This window comes from Amblyomma mixtum, chromosome 3 (genome assembly GCF_055824585.1).
Source record: "Amblyomma mixtum isolate Tamu chromosome 3, ASM5582458v1, whole genome shotgun sequence".
NCBI classification, from domain to species: domain Eukaryota; kingdom Metazoa; phylum Arthropoda; class Arachnida; order Ixodida; family Ixodidae; genus Amblyomma; species Amblyomma mixtum.
In genome coordinates this window covers 162218684-162235567 of record NC_143014.1, presented here as the reverse complement: position 1 = coordinate 162235567, position 16884 = coordinate 162218684, and the positions used below count along the sequence as shown (strand labels likewise).

The 16884-nt window shown below is 42.8% G+C and overlaps 1 protein-coding gene across 2 annotated transcripts in view; it reads left to right on the top strand.

Annotated features, from left to right (window-relative positions):
- Piezo (piezo type mechanosensitive ion channel component) overlaps positions 1–16884 on the top strand; it is a 154865-nt gene that overhangs the window by 42381 nt on the left and 95600 nt on the right. For both annotated transcript variants that reach the window (XM_089581740.1, XM_089581739.1), the window contains 7 exons: positions 4750–5123; positions 7756–7945; positions 8664–8742; positions 11170–11387; positions 12635–12783; positions 13530–13679; positions 16394–16647. In XM_089581740.1, coding sequence (XP_089437866.1) covers positions 4750–5123; positions 7756–7945; positions 8664–8742; positions 11170–11387; positions 12635–12783; positions 13530–13679; positions 16394–16647 — 1414 coding nt within the window. The remainder of the gene's footprint in view (positions 1–4749; positions 5124–7755; positions 7946–8663; positions 8743–11169; positions 11388–12634; positions 12784–13529; positions 13680–16393; positions 16648–16884) is intronic.

Below are 16884 nucleotides of genomic sequence, written 5' to 3'. Positions count from 1 at the left end.
TCCACAGTTGTAGCGTTGATACAGAAATGGCACAGATTTTTGAGCCAAATATTATTGACCTCATGGAATGTGCAGTGATTCCATAACTATAAATATTAACCTTATATAAAGTTAACCTTGGTTATCGTGAAACATGGCAAACATGCTTACGAAATGCCTAGCATATTAAACCATGTTTATATATGACACTTTACTATGCCATGTGTCAGCTTGCCAAATGCCTTAGGAGTATAAAAGATTCTGTGCACATCAACATTTAATTCTAGCCTGTGGCGCTAACTCAAACCTTGCCAGCTTTCTTTTCTCGGGTAACAGCTTAACTTGTTAAATCTCACTAGAAAAAGGCTACATTGTCAAGCAGCCCACTTTTTTCCAAAAGCATATGTTTTGGGAGCAACATTTTTATCCTTCTGTCCACTATGACCTACTGCTGCTGGAAAGTTTGAATAGTTGTCTCTTACTTTTCAACGTTAGAGCCATCATCTGTGCCACAAGATACATAAAATCCCACTAGCAGTTCCTTTGAGGAGTTTAGTTTTCTGTTGTGGTAGAGCTATTTTCTATGTATTGCTGGTCACTGAAAAAGTGACCTGAGAAGAACATTATTAAACATTTATTAAAAAGTTTATCCTTGTGTTTCCATGTTTTACTCTCATGAAAAGAACTTCGTAAGCTATCGTCTCCTTTTATTTTGCATTACAAAAATGCTTTTGCGGATGTGCAATCGGTCAGCCACAATTTTGTTTATTCATGAAATATTTTACCCCTGTAGGTCAGGCTTAATTCAAGAAAATTTTTGGAGTCTGCTATTAGGATGTAGGCATTTTGTTGCAATTCATGCTAGTATGTTCCATGTTGCTACTAGTAAATGTGAGATGTGTGAATGTGCAGCTATGCTTTGTTGTCTTGGGGGGTATGTGTTTGTGTTGCTTTCTAGTTTAGTGTGTAATACTTACAGTAGTGCTCGTTTGACCATTTATACTGAGCCTAAACATTGTGTATTGAAACATTGTCACCAACTTGTTAATTATGTGCATTTTTTTTGTTTTTTGAACACTTGTGCTATTTCTTGATTTGCGTTATTTTGATGTGTGCAGATGTTCTTATATGTAGCCAGAAGGAGCATCAGGCTGCATTGATGTTTCTTGCCATTCGCTCAGCTTAAGTCTCATCGCAACATCAATCTCTCTTGAGATTTCTCTTGAGGTTGTGTGTGTAGGATTACAAGGAATATAGGCATTCAAAATGCGGACTTATGACACGGTGTCAGAGATGCAAAATGTTGCTTGATGTGCAACAGTGGGCATGGATGGTGTTAAAGTATCAGTTCACTATGTTTTTGGAAAGCTATCTTTTTGTGAGAGTCAAAGCAGAATAATGAGTGAGAACTACAAAATTTAAAACCTTTTCGTATTTGATGGTACTCCAAAATAGATTTTTTGTTCTTTGCATGAAGCCTGGTGTGGCCCTGCATAAAAAGCATGACTGTGCACGCATGTTTGCTTGCATTGATTGTTATTGGAGTATGTTAGTTTGAATTAATCCGAAGCCCTTCATTACAGCATGCCTTATAGCCTACAGTGTTGCCTTGGCACTATATAAACCTATTACTTGCTTTCCTAACTCCCCTCCAAATTCTCTCCCTGCTAGACAGATTGGCGGAGGACCAGGCTTGTAGCATTACGAATAGAAAGTTTTCTGCGACTCCAACTAGTGCCTTGTTTGTTGAGCGATTGTTTATGCTTGAACGTTGCATTTTTAGGCACCATCGCACAGCTTGATAAGAAATGGAACGTACTGATGGCAGAATTTGATGGACAAGCCGTTAGTAAACTAGATGTCCGAAATGCTTGTGTTACCTATCAAACTATTTCATGCTTATGCAATAGCTAGTACTAAACAAGATGTTTTTCGTTTTGTGTTTTTGGCTCTCTGATGACACAGCAAGTGAAGTCGAACCCACATATATCGAACTCTCAAAAATACACCTACGAGTTTGATATAACGTGTAATTCGGCAGGTGGGCATTGGCTCTCACAAGTTCTCATCATAATTCACATCAGCGGTGACCTGGTAATCCGTGACATCGGCAATGATGTCATCGTCCACAAGCTCTCCCGCGGTCTCAACGTCGTCGCACGCGGAGACAGTCTCTTACAGCTGCCCATCACAAATAACACCCGGAAATTCGGATAGCTGGTTCCACAAATCTTCAAGACTCACGACGGCTTCGTCGAGCTCACCCGACAAAGAATTTGCTCAGTCTTCTCCAAGAAAACCGAGATCAGAATGTCAGAAGCAGTTCTGTATAGTTGTGTTTTTGACATCATTTTACGACCCACTCAGCATAGACAGGGCGCCTAAGAGGTCGATGTTTAGGTCTTTTCCAGTTCTCAGGTACTGCAGGAGCCATTCACTCAGACGTTTCCTACAACCAACCTTCACCATGTGGATTATCCCTTGGTCCAATGGTTGAAGCACCAACGTAGTGTTCCGCGGAAGGAAGCAAAGTTCAATGTAGCTGGAACTAGCACTGTAGCAGTGGGCACAGCCGTTGTTTACAAAGAGGCAGACATTGCGATGTTGGCCCACTATGTCATCATTCCAAGACTTCAGCCACTTGGCTAAATGTTCGTAGGTCATCCGCTCTTTGATTGGACTTGTAATTCATTGGAACCGAAAGCGCTTTCTGCAAACATCGCAGAGACTTTCTTCTGCTGGGTGTCTTCTCCGCTTTGGCAGTGGTGACTTCGAATTTCTTCTCACCTCGTTCAAATCGCTTGATAACTTCCAGTTTCATGAAATAGAGGAGGTTCTGTCATTGAGCGGCTGCCATCGTGTACATGAGAGACAGCGAAAACCATGCGAAATTGCCAGTCGTGGCATGACACACCGTACGTGCGAACTGCATAACAATGCGAGTACAACTGGTGCAACTCTCTAAAAACTCATATTCTGGTTGGCTGGTAATGTGCCTGCCGTATACGTCATGGAAAATCCGCATTATCATTGGTATGCGGTTGCTACATAGCACTGTCGCACTAATAGCACCCGGAGGTCAGTGCGGAAAAGGTGACCTTCGGAGATGTGCTGAGGGTAATCCAGCTTCTTGAGTGCCCAGTGTTGCCCGAAGTTCGACCTGTCTGATGTGACGGCTAATTTTTGTACGATATAGCCGTACATTTTCCTATACATTCACATTGTAGCTTTATGGTGCTCAGAAATTATTTGATGTAAAGGATAATTTGATCTAACCGAGTTCGATATAATTGGATTCGACTGTATTGGAAAATAGCACGAGCGTTAGGGCAGCCATCTTTACCATAATGATGGCCTAGTGGTTAGAACATCTGCCCGGTATGCGGGAGGTGCAGGGTTCGATCCCCAGTGATACCAAGTACTCTCTGGTTTCCAGTGGGCACAAGCTTTTCCCTGGCCTGGTGCTAGCTGCCAAGGGGGGTGTGCTGCATTGAGGCAAAAGATTCTGTGACACCTGTTTGAAAGGAATGTGGAAGTATTTGTTGACAGAAGCACCTCTTGATGGCATGAAGTGCAGTAAGAAAGGATGCTTGCCACTTCCATAGCGAGAGATGTGCATTTGTGATTAGGCAAGTGCAAAAAGTTAAAACTGAAACAGAAGACAGGTGGCTGAAAGTTATAACTTGTTGCTAGAGCTCTGAAGTTTGGCAAATTTTTATGAGATCGTAGTAGTGTGCACCACAATTTATGGAAGGGATGAGCGATAGGTAGGCACTGTTGCCAGCAGTTGCAGTTGAAGAATGAGGTGGCTGAAGTAGATGACAGTTGTGAGCGCAACAGCCAGTGCAAACCTGCTTTTGTAGCTGCTTGCTGAGTAAGTGACCCGGACCTTCACACATTCACCATTGACTCATCCACCGAAGATAGTAGCTGGCTTGATGCTGGAAAGGGCTTTGTGTAGTCTGGTACAACCTAATGTGTTTTGTTCTCATCGTGAGGCATGGCATGTTTGCTTGGTGTCGCACTTTTCTTGTTCCCACATCCTGTGCACCCATCCACTGGAGTTTTAGATGTTGAGGTAGTTTGCTCTAGGAAAAAGAAGGCATGGCCTGGCATAGAAAAACACAAGTAGTCAAACACAGTCAGTGTTCCTACCCAGTGTTGTCAGATAATGTCCATGCACTGTAGAAAAAGACCTGTTTCAGATATGCTCAACAGGCTGTGTCTACCTTTGCTGCCCAGTGTTGCACACATGCAGCACACTGCATCTAAAAATCTTTATTCGGTACACTGCAGTGGCTGCTTGGTCGGTTGTAGCCTTAGTGATGGATGTGCTAACTTCGAAGATTGTAGCATGATGAATGGAAGCTCCACCGATTCCATAAAACTGCCATGCGTGTTCAACGTCGTTCTGAATGAAGTGTTCGAAAAGTAAAGTATGAATGAACATACAGCTTGAAAAAGCTTTTTTCCAGAATTGAAAATAGTTTGCTGTGTGAAACACAATCTCTTTCTGCACACATGGAGTGTGGAGCAGTACTGTATATAGGCTTTGCCACATTCTTATGACTTATGTTAAGCCTGTTCAGATAAAACTAACTGTTGCATAGATTTCTTATGGCATTTGACTTGTATAGTGCAGAGAATTCTTTTTTTTTTCTTTTTACAAATGTTATAGGAAAATCAACTAGTGGGTGTTCATTTGCTTTAAAACGTAGGGCTTGATGTCCACTTCGTGACTACAGTTTGGCGTTTTGTGCCTTTGTTTAGCTACTGGACAACGACCATGTGGGTCGGTCGTACCAAAGCATGGCTGTCAAGGACAGTGTGGAGCCCAGTGGCAGCGGTGGTTGGTCCTCTCTCGAGGGCACTGTGGGGTCTGCTGGAGCAGCGCCTCTGGCTGGAGCACCGGTTGGTGCTGGTGCATGTGGAACTGAGGACGACGCAGTGGCTGGTAGCATGCCGGATCGGGGCCCCGGAAGCCGCCAGCTGGTGCTGCTCATGGTGCTGCAGGGCTGTCGGCTGCTGACGCGGGGCAGCTACGTCGTCACCCTCATCATGATGATGGCCTGGAGCATCACCTATCACTCGTGGCTCACCTTTGTCCTGCTTCTATGGTCATGTGTGCTATGGATGATGCCCAGGTGGGAGCCAATGTGTGATGTCTTGTGTGGCTTGAAAATCAGTTTTCTAGGAATGTGTGGAACCAGTAACCCCTAACGTAGGCATTTGCAGGTGGTACTGAATGTTAGTAAGGCACCTGGAATGCATTGAAATCGGGTCCCAAAGCACTGACCATTAGTAATTTAGTATGAATAGGCACTGCAAGGAAAAGGTCATGCACTGGAGCATTTTTTGCAAAGATATAACTGTCTTCGTCCCATTGAGTAATATGCATTACGAACTATCACACGCATGCTTGCAGTGCAGGGTTAAGGGTGATTATTATTCAAGACTGTTATATTTAGTCTTGCATCATTCATGTTCTTTGAAGTATTCATCATCAGTTTTCACATTAGTTGTTAGTTTACTGTAATATGTAAACTGTTGGCTTCAAGCCTCAGCCTCAGTGTGATGCTAGCTAATGCATTTCTCAGTGCCTTGGAACTGGCAAAGGGAAGGGGGCTTGTTCGGTGCATCAACTGGAAATATTTAGTGCTGGTGTGAGAGCTCTCACATCTTTTTTTTTTTTAGCTCAATTGTAGCGGTCTTCACTGTTGCACAATTCAGTGAGGTCAGTGGCATCTTGCGTGATATACCAGGTGTTTCAGGGAAGTCCACCACTAATTTTTAAAAACGAGGTTTTTGAGGTAAAGATAAGCTTTTTGTGGCATAGTAATACAACTGTTGGCAGACGTCAGAAAATAGGCAAAGCATGTTAACTAGTAAAGTGATTGACCAAATTTTAATTGACTTTTTAACTATTATCTATAGGTACCTGATTGTACTTAGAGATTTGTAGCTAGCTGTTAGTATTAGCCATAGCAGTTCTTAGAATTCATGAAACTCGATTACGCTTGCCACTGTAGGTCAACCAATTTTGGCCGCTTCTTGCACCATTTGAAAACCGCACACTTGCACTCCGCATGCCTGGAGTGATGCGATTTGATGGATGACTGTGTGCTCTCCACAGGCACACAGTTTTGCGAATGGCACAAAAAGTGGCCCAAATTAGTGGAGCCACAGCGTCAAGGCTATTTGCGTTTTTGGAATTATAAAAACTGATATGGCTAATAATAATGGCTGGCTACAAATCGTTAAATACAATCAGGTGCCAATAAGTAATAGTTAAAAAGTTAACTATTGTAATGTAGTTAACCATGTTATTAAGTGAAGAGAGTAACTAAATTATGATAGTTAACTTCTGATATCTGCCAGTTTATGGTGTTATGAATGCAAAATACATTCTTAGTGATTCCAAATCTGCAGTCAAAAATTTCGCTAAAAGACGAATTCACACACCAGCTTTGTCTGTCCTAGCCAGAGCTAAACCACTAAAACAGACAATCCACATTGTATGGGTCCCTGCCCACTCCTCCCACTTGGGCCCCGCCACGGTAGCTCGGTGGTTATGGCGCTCGGCTGCTGGCCCGAAAGACGCGGGTTCGATCCCGGTCGCGGCGGCTGGATTTCGGTGGAGGCAAAATTCTAGAGGCCCGTGTACTGTGCGATGTCAGTACACGTTAAAAAACTCCAGGTGGTCGAAATTTCTGGAGCCCTTCACTACGGCGTCTCTCATAGCCTGAGTCACTTCGGGACGTTAAACTCCAATAAACCAAACCAAACCAAACTTCTCTCACCTGGGAAACGCGGCCGCCCACAGCCATACCCGAGGATTCGTTGATTGGGCTGTGAGCGACCTGCATCTGCGATCAGCAAGGAAGCGCATGGTCACATACCATGAGATAGCCCTCCATTACCAGAATGAAAGATTAAAATAAGATTAAAGGCCACGAAGTGTACATTTAGAAGGCTATTCCCATGAGGGTCGGCGAAAGTTTGGGTGCAGCCCTTAGATCTTTTTTTTATTATTATTATTGTCTTCGGGAAAATAGGGTACGGCCCGTACACGAGTGCCTCCTTACGCGCGTTTATACGGTATATTCCCTCATGTACATCGCAGTATATCAATCCTGCTGCATTTTAGGCAATTTTTCTAGAACCAACCTAAATATCATACTATACGAGTGCCGTAAGTGCTTGCCCCCTCAGGGCCTCCGTTTCTCAAGCCAAAATCAATGAGAGACTGCTCAGCTCAGATCCGGTGACACAACTCCGCACAGTTAACCAGCCTACTAGTTCGTACGTCTTAGTTGTATTCTGATGCGCTACGCCGCCGACAATGCTATGCAGAAAAAAGCGCCCTTATAACTTAAAAAGACTATCTTTAAAAATTGCAGGACTTCTTAGGGGAAACACCCAGTGTGTATCTCAGGAGACATGCGCGTTGCACTCTGATATAGTTGTAAAAAATGAGTTAAGTCTAAGATAACTGTTGGCTTCATTTCTGTGATATAAACATTTGCACTAAAATTATTAAGAAGTCAATTTTTTTTTGTGACAGTTATCACCTCATATGTATTGTGGTTTATTTGTTAGGATTTTTATGTTAAATTATGTGACCACACTAAGGACAGTATTCTTTTGTCGTGGACTTCTTGCCTTGTTGTGAAGTGCCAGTTTGCAGTGATTTAGAAGCTTTAAGAATCTTTCATTTTTCACTGCGGTCTTGTTTGCTGCAAAGTGAGAGAGATTATTATGCGTGCATGATGCAAGCTCCCGTCTGGCGTGCCTGCGGTCGTCACCTGCTTTGGTGGCCTATGCCGAGCTCCTGCTGCTGCTGCAGTATTTGTATAGCCTCGACCTGACTGATGAAGAGCTGCCACAGAAGGTGAATGCAGTCAATCTGGCCCAGGTGGGCCTGTTCAAGTATGGCTACAACTCATACCAGCCACTTGCTGTCAAGGTTAGTGAGATTTTTCTGTCTGTTTGAAACATTTGTTACTGTCGATTTCAGTGAGTACTGCTGTGAAGTACTGATAACTAAACACATAGTTAGTGGTTCGTTAAACTAGCAGTGTTGATTTCAAGGGGAGAGAAACATAGCCAAGAATAAGCAAAGAATGTGGCAAAGTTGTAAGGTTAGGAAATTTACTTGAATAGGGTCAGCATTGCTGGGAATGGCCTTTGTCCTGCGTATCATTAAAGGAATAGACACCAAATTCTTGGGTGCATTTTTTTTTTTTTCGAAATGGTGCGCACGACAGTAGTGTACACGAGTCATGACATGGAATTCACCTATGCCAGCTGCATAATGTTTAATTTTTTTCTCATGCCGTTTTGGTATCTATTTCAATGCTCAAACAATGGCTGTGACATAGCAGGCGATTTGAGGTGCTGGTAATTGAAAATTCTGTGACAGTGTCCCACGTGACGTGACTGATAGCTGGCATGAGGGTCTTGGTCAGCCACTTGGCTTTGGTGTGGATAGGGAGTGGGATGAGAATAGGTGTGCTCTAGCCAATCCTGCTATAGCTTTCACATTGCACATAGAAGCGAAAAGCAGTTTTTTTGTTTTTTTTCACACCTCTGCAATGTTTAGTGGTATTGACAAATGTGAGCTGCGTTTAGAATCATGGGTGCTTGACTGTTATTGAGCTTTGTTTTTTTTCTTTTGTGGACAGATACTGTACACAATAATGTTCTGGATTACACTGCGCCAGTATGTGGAGCATCAGCGCATGCCCCCTGCACCTGGTATAGGTGAGTGCTGAATCACGGCTAGTATACACATATGCTGTCAGTTCTTGTCAAGTGTAACATACAATTTTAATGATAGCTTTCAGTTCAGTTTGAATGCCTGGTAGAAAAAGTTTTGTTCATTTGATGTTCATTTCAAAGATGGATGTAGTTGCCATAACCTCTGCAATTGATAAATAGTGCAATCACATAGGTTCTTTGTATAAGTATGCGCAGAAGTTTTTTGAACATATAGCAGAATGAACTTCCTCGTAACCTGGACATGTACCCCTCGAGTACAGGCAGTATGCTTAGGTTGTGAAGAAATTGTTGGTTAAATTTTAATTGCTCTGAAAACTACTTTAAGCAGCTGTATTTCATATTTCAGCAACTACTGTTGTTAGCATTCCTAATGGTTCCTATATGGTAGCTTACTGGATAACTGTATCCTGTGAATTTAAATTTCCAAAATTTTAAACAAACCTTGAGTCTTTGAAGTGGGGCCTAGTATTGTTTGAGGGCCAGCCGGCAGAGATAAACATATGTTTTCTGGTTCAGGCTGTGTTATGTGGCTTGCTCTTATTTCTCAAGAGTTGGCCTTGGAGGTAGTGGTGCAGAACTATTGGAAAATTGACTATCGATAGCATCGATAGTTTTTTTGACATTATCGATAGTGTAAATAAACTATCAAAAGTGCTACTATCGATAGACTATCGATAGTAATACTATCGATAATAGCCGCTGCGGTGGCTCAGCGGCTATGGTGCTCGGCTGCTGACCCAAAAGACGCGGGTTCGATCCCGGCGCGGCGGCTAGAATTTCTTTGGAGGAGAAATTCTAGAGGCCCGTGTACTGTGCGATGTCAGTGCACGTTAAAGAACCCCAGGTGGTCGAAATTTCCGGAGCCCTTCACTACGGCGTCTCTCATAGCCTTAGTCGCTTTGGGACGTTAAACCCCATAAACCAAACCAAACTATCGATAATGTTGTTATCGATAGTATTACTTGTGATAGTACCGCTATCGATAGTCTTGCTATCGATAGCAGTACTATCGCTAGTAACACTATCGAAAGTAACAATACTGATATGATGCATTTGTTGGCCAGCGATATAACCAAAACATTTGCGATACCCGATTGGTTTCTTGGTCTCATGAGAATTAACGTTCCTAAGAGAGTCAAGCTATGAGGGATGCCGTAGTGGAGGTCTCCGGGTAAATTTCGACCAGCTGTGGTTTTTTAGCATGCACAGGGACAGTTCGGAAGAATGCGTGGAACTGCATCCGATGAAAGAACAAACAGCACAAGTTGCGCTGGATTACACGACGACATCGCGCACAGCAGACGTCGTCTTGCTGACGTAACCCCTGCAGAAATGCTTTTCGCACACATGCTTCGCAACTATGAAATTCGCACGCTAACATTTTATCCAGCAACTTTACGTAGGGAACGTCTGCAGAGCTTGGTGATGCGTAGGCCGCGAAAACGTACGAGTCATATCAGATACTCATACCATCACCTCCATACCACACATTCAGGAAACCAAGTTTAGGATGCAGTGGGTACGTGTGGTTAATTTTATAGAATCTATAGAACTGTATATAACAAGTAGTATTAATAGTGCTATTGATCGTACTATCAATAGAACTATCGAAAGTACTATCGATACTATTATCGACAGCACTACTATTGATAGTACTATCGATAGTCTTTTTTACCATCGATAGTTCGATAGTGAATCAACTATCGATAGTATCGATAGTGCTATCGATAGTTTTGCATCACTACTTGGAGGTCTGTCTGGGGGGCATTACTCAGAAAGCATTAGGTAAGGATGGGTGCTGTTTCTCAGTATGACTGAGAAAGAACAAAAGTATTAGTGCACATATACATTAGTCATATTTTATTTTTAACTTAACAGCTCAACTAGCCCAGGTACTGTAGTAGAGTGTGAACCTCTTAGCAAATGGGTCCCATTGTTCATGAAAAAAATCCATGATCCTGTAAACAAAGATGTCTGCCAGACACCTAGACAGGGCAGGTCTTTCTGTTTCTGGCATTTTCTGCATCGCTGCCACAAGGATTATCAGACAAATGTTATTAGTTCGATTACATTTGTATTTCTGCTGCCTTCATCAGAATAAGAGGTCCAGGCTTGTATGTAGCTGCGATTGTCACTTTTTTTTGAACAGGAAACATAGAACATTTTTTAGAGTTAAAATTTGAGCCTTGGCGCTGGCTTGTCAAAATGAGGAAAAAGAATGTGAGCAGACGTAATTGCTGATGGCATGCTTATTGCTGACATGTCGGAAAATAGTTTTAACCTGAAAGGGCATGTGCTCAGCTTCATCATTTTTGTCACTAAAGTGATGCAAAACACAGCGGCAGTGTGTGAGTGCATGGTGACCTGCATTTGCTGTCCTAACAAAATGGCATGGCTTTTGTGTTGCAGAGCTTCGGCGACAGATGAGTATGGGTGCATCAAGCCTTGGTATGGGCACCCAGCTGTATGTACGCCGATTGGGCCGCCTGGTGCAGAAGTGGTTGACCCGCTATTGGATTTGGGTGGTGGCCACCATGCTAATGGTGATCTCGCTGGGTGGCACTGAGGTGGTCCTCTACCGCATTGCCTACATGTTGTTATTTCTGTTCTTCATCCTTGTCTTCCAGGTATGCCTTCTCTACTAACAAATATTAGGATGTCTAGGCAGTTGTGCTTGCTAAATTTGATTGCTGACTTTGCTTGGACAGTACCTATTTTGTTTTGTTTGTATATGCATGCCAGCAGGGTATGCTTCTTCTCAACGATTATTTTCATGTGCCATGATGCAGTGAGTCATGAACAAAATGTCACCTGGCTGGTAACGCTGTGTGCACAATTATGGGATTGTCGGTTTTACTCTCAGAATGATCTGGGTTCATCAAACAAGCACTATGATATGTATTGGTGAAACAGTTGTGCAGTAATACTGTTTTGCCAGCGCCTGCTACAATCTATGCTGCGAGAGTTAAAAATGATGTGTACTGCTTGTGTTTTACTATTTCAGCAGTGTCTGAGGATTTGTGAGGTCGCAGTTATTGGTGTTGCAAACTAAAGGTTTTTTCTGAAAAGTGAGATCTCAGCCAAATTTAATTGTATTCAGGATGCGTTAATTTTAGGTAATAGTAACTACAAATGCCTTTTAAACATTGCAGTTTACTTCTTATGACTGGCTTGAGGCCATAGCATTTGTAAATGTTTTCTCCGTTATTAGTTAAACTGTTACTTACTATTCTCTTGATGTGCACTCTTTTTGTTGAGTGAGCACTTCAATTTGTTTATTGTATATGGAATTTTTTTTTGTTCTGAACAAGATTTATTTTTAGACTTGAATGACTCAACAAGGAAATGCCCATTGTTGGATCCCTTGTGAGCAGTAGCTTTTTGTTTATTTGTGCTGCCTTTTGCATAGTACCTGAAGAAATATTTTTTCTGCCACGTAATAATGTAGTTATCTTTGACTGGATGGTTATACAGTTTTGTTAGTTTATCACAGTACTGACAAAATATTTATTTTAAGCATTATATGTTGTGCAGCCACTGATCCTAAGGGTGTATTGTGGTCAGCAACATCCCTTTCTTTCATTCTAAAAAAAGAAATTGGCTCTTTATTTTATTTTAGCTATCACTGTCGTTCCAATTATTTTTGGTACTGTAGCATATGCAGTCTTTCTTTGACAGGAGTGATGGTGACAGAAAGTTACTTCCTGTAAGCACTTTCTTGCAACTTGATAGGCTTCATAATTAGTGAGCTTCGTGTAGCAAGTGCACAAACAGGTTACGGTGCAACTGTTAATTGGGCAAGATTTTTAACCTTGCTGTTGCACCCATTTCTGTGGCATTCGTATGTACATTGTTCTGTCTGTCCTGCTTGCAGATTTCATACCAGTTGTGGATCAAAGTCATGTATGGCTTCTGGCTGACAGTGATCATCTACTCGATGCTGGTGCTCATTCTCATATACACATACCAGTTTGAAAAATTTCCGCACTATTGGGAGGTTTATCTTCACATACCTCCAGAAATGTAAGTCCCTATTTTTTGGTAACAAGAATTTTGTATTTGGAATTTGGATTGGTTAAAGCCAGGCCGGGTCAGTCCTGGTACTCGCAATTGACTTCCTCATGCTCATGCATACACACACGCATACCTGTCGTCACAAACTTGCACACATACACACACTAAATTGGGCATGCACACGCACACACATATGCAGGCACACATACATATACATAGATCATTAACTTTGTATATTTGTATAGCTTATTGTTCAGAAAAAAGAACTGCAGACCAGAAGGTATATGATGTTGTTTTTCAGCATGGGGCAGTCTACCTTATGTGTGCTTTTATATATAATATACTTAATAATACATGTATACACACTTGCTCGAAAGACTCATTTTGCTGCTCCAAAAGGCGTTACAAGTTTACCTAAGCCAATTGCATTACTGTAGTGTAAATAATAGGCTTAAAACAAATGCCTTTTGACAATCCATTTCTGTTGGTGCTATACAATCTGGATGATGTTGAAGAAGAAACACAAAACTGGCATAAACTCTTCCAAGAATCGTTTGACATGCCATAGGTAGACATAGCCTGTTAGTGAAAAAGCAGCAACCGCTTTGACATGTTCTGCATTAAACTATGAATGTTACATGTTAGTGTAAGGAGTCCACAGTGAATGTCAGCAATTACTATTCATCCCAGAAAGGTGTGAAATTATGCGCTAAAACGGTGCTTTTATTTTTTTTATTTATTTTTTTTTCCCCCAGCCAAAAAGACATAGGCTTGGAGGTGTACCAGTCAGACCCTGGCACTCTGTTCCTGAAACTGTTGACACCAACTTTTTTTCTGATAATTACCATCATCCAACTGCACTACTTCCACCAAGACTTTATCAAGCTCAACGAAGACAACTACCGGTGAGAAAATTCCTTCTCCATCTTTTGTAATTATAATGGCTGATCAGTTGTGCTGTGTGACTCCTTATTGATGGAACTTAGTTGTGCTGTCACATGTCGTTAGTTTTGAACTTTAAGGGGCTGGAAAAAAATGTGTCTAAATTATTCAAAGGTAAAATTATTGAATGGCCTCAAAACTGCCATAAACCATTAGCATCATAGTAAATTTGGTGAAAAATGACGGTGGTCATCTTCTTCTGAGATGGAAACAGCACGGCAATGCCAATCTTGTGCAGTTCTGTCGAATGCTTTACTGTGTGTACACTGTCGGGAATGTTGCAGCAGTATACTCCAAACTGGCAAGAGCCTCTGCAGCCTCTCTTCCAATGTGGTATGGTAGTGGTGGAGCCCCCTTATATTCAACATCATCTTCTGAGGCACCGAGGACACATTCGACGATCTGGTCCTTCATTAGCCTGCTGGCAAAGCAGTCGCCAGAACACGCTGTTTTAACTGCATCACAAGAAACTGAGCAAGCCCACAATGTTGGCGATTACCTGTGCTGCCATATTGTCCCACCCATATTCTTCCCACAAGATTCTGCAAGCCACACAATGTAGAGGCTGATTTTACAAACATTGAACCATATATCATGTAGACTCGTGTAAGAGCCGCACTTTTTTTTCAGCAGTTTTGACGGGGTGCGGCTCTTACATGGGACTGGCATTTTTGCATAAAATTTTTCCAACCATAGTAAAGCCCTGATTATGCATCCCTTTTTATGCTGCAGTGCATATTTTTGATTAATTAAAGAAGTCCCAGCAAATCTTTCAAATACATAGTGCATTGAAAGTATAGATGATGGGACGCGCCTGACGATCGGCGTGAATTACCCGCATAAAGTTTAGCATGTTGCTAGGTTAGAGTACTGGCAAATGTCACGTGATTCTAAGATCAAGATCTTCTGAAGGTCTGGCCCTTGACTGACATTAATGATGCCTTTGGCCAACGGTTTGGAGCGACGCGCCACTCATGCGACCCGCGGCCGTCAAGTGAGGTGGTGTTTGCCCGGCCCGCTTTTCCGCGTGCGCCACTGTCGAAGGCCTCTAGGAAATCAAGTACACGTTCATTTTAATGTGAGGTTATTGTGAGGTGGCAAACAGGCAACAAGGTTATATATACCTTTTATAAATACCCGGGACTAGATTCAAAGCACTTTCACTGCAACTTTGATGCAGAGCGCAATAGGCTCAGCAGAATCAGGCGAATGGCATGTTACTGTGACACGTGTCACCTGAGCTTGGCAGGCAGCGTTTCACCACAAGCAAACGCATCGCCAGCATGGGTACTCCCCATTGTAGCTTTTTGCGCAGTAGAACGTTTTGTCCTGTCTGGTGTGAACGTCAAGCGCACAAGACGAGTTAGCAGTGCTGAGGCTCCGTGTGCCCGTGGTTCCAGACGGAATCAGCGTCCGGGATGACTTGTGCGTGGTCGTGCCGAACATCGCAGGCAGTTATAGTCTATCAGCTCCCAGTGTAACGTATGACATAGGCAAAATCATGCACTCATGAAGCAAATATGCACGGAGCTGCACCCCTGAAGATTTGGCCCAGTCATTTAAGGACTGTATCTTTGGAGGATCTTGATCTTAACTTCGCATCACGTGACGTTTTCCAGTAAACTAATCTGGCAGCCTGTTTTACTTTATGCGGGTAATTCGCGCCAGTCGTCGGGCACGTCCCAAAACTAGCAAGTGCCAGCGAACGCTGTGCAGGTGTATGGCCATGCACTCGCTATGGATGCAGGCCCCTTGGCCTGGGAACTTCCGCAGCAGGTGGTACTTTTTCAGGAATAAGCTTGTATCATTGGCTTCCTGCTGAGCGTGCCTGTCTAAGCCTTGTCAGTAAGTCAGTGGGCCTTCTGTGCTGCCCCTTATGTGCCATACTCGGTACCTACGAGGTGCCTTGGTTGTCTCTGGTTGGAAGGGTGCACAGTGCATTAGTTCAAGCCCCATTAGTATATGTGGCAATAAGGTTTTAGTGCTTTCTTGTTGTCATAAACTGAAAAATTTACTCAAAAATGCATACATTAAGGATGCAGGACATCCTTTTTTCCAAGGAAAGCAATGCGAGAAATCCCAATTAATAGCAGAGAATTTTTTCATGTTGTAGTAGTTTATCTGCTTTGTTCTGGTTGTTGTTGTAAGGTATAGTGGCCTGTTTTACTAAGGGGGCTTCTGCTGTAAGGAAGCACACCCAAACAAAATAATACTCCATAGTGTAGGTCATTACAGAAGCTATTACGTGTAGCCACCCCTCTTGGAAAACGACTTGTGATCAAGTGGAAATGCTTGCGTTCACAAGGTAAAACTCCCTAGTTACGCTCGATGCACCTAACTGTTTAGCCTTCAGAAACTGAAAAACTATAGCTATGTATGTTGTCGCAGACAGTGCCATTGTCAAAGTAAAACTGAGTTTTGTAAGTCTGACGCATCTGATCGGTGCATGCTTTCTTGTCGTGTTTTTACCCCTGCCTTTTCTCCTTATGCTGAAATTTTTTGCTGTGTACGCACCGTACTTTTGGGACATCCTTTTCAAGAATTGACCGCATCGCATGCTATTCTCACAACTGCTTTTGGGGTTTTTGCACTGCCTATTTGAAAAAGCCGGATGACTTCTCTGAAGTGAGCTAGTGTGTGTTGAGCTGATAGGTTGTGCGTCCATTCCACATTGCAGCTCCCCAAGCAATGAGGAGGAGGCAGGTGGAGTTGAACGAAGGCTGCAGCCACCGGTGGCAGTGCCTGCTCAGACAGAAGAGGGCGTGGTGGCCATCCCTGTAGAGGTACCCGCTGCAGCAATGAGTGCAACTGTTTTGCCGCACCCTCACTCAGATGCTGAGGAGTCTGATGAGGTGGCCACACCTGCCACTGTGGTGCCACGCACCAAGACTAACCAGCCACAGTCACCAGACGGCAACCTCTCACCCAAAAGTAAGCACTTACAATTTCCTTAGTGCCCCTCGTGCTGGCATCTGTTATCTCATCACCGCACTGTGACTTAACTCTGTTGATAGCCTTAGCTTCCCAGTAAATTGTTTTGCAGTATTTAATAGTGCTGCACATGCATAGTGGAAAACACTTGGCATTTTAGATAACCTGCTGCATTACTCTCGGCATGAGATACTATTTAAGTAACTTCTACTTTTTTTCTAAATGTAACTAATTTAA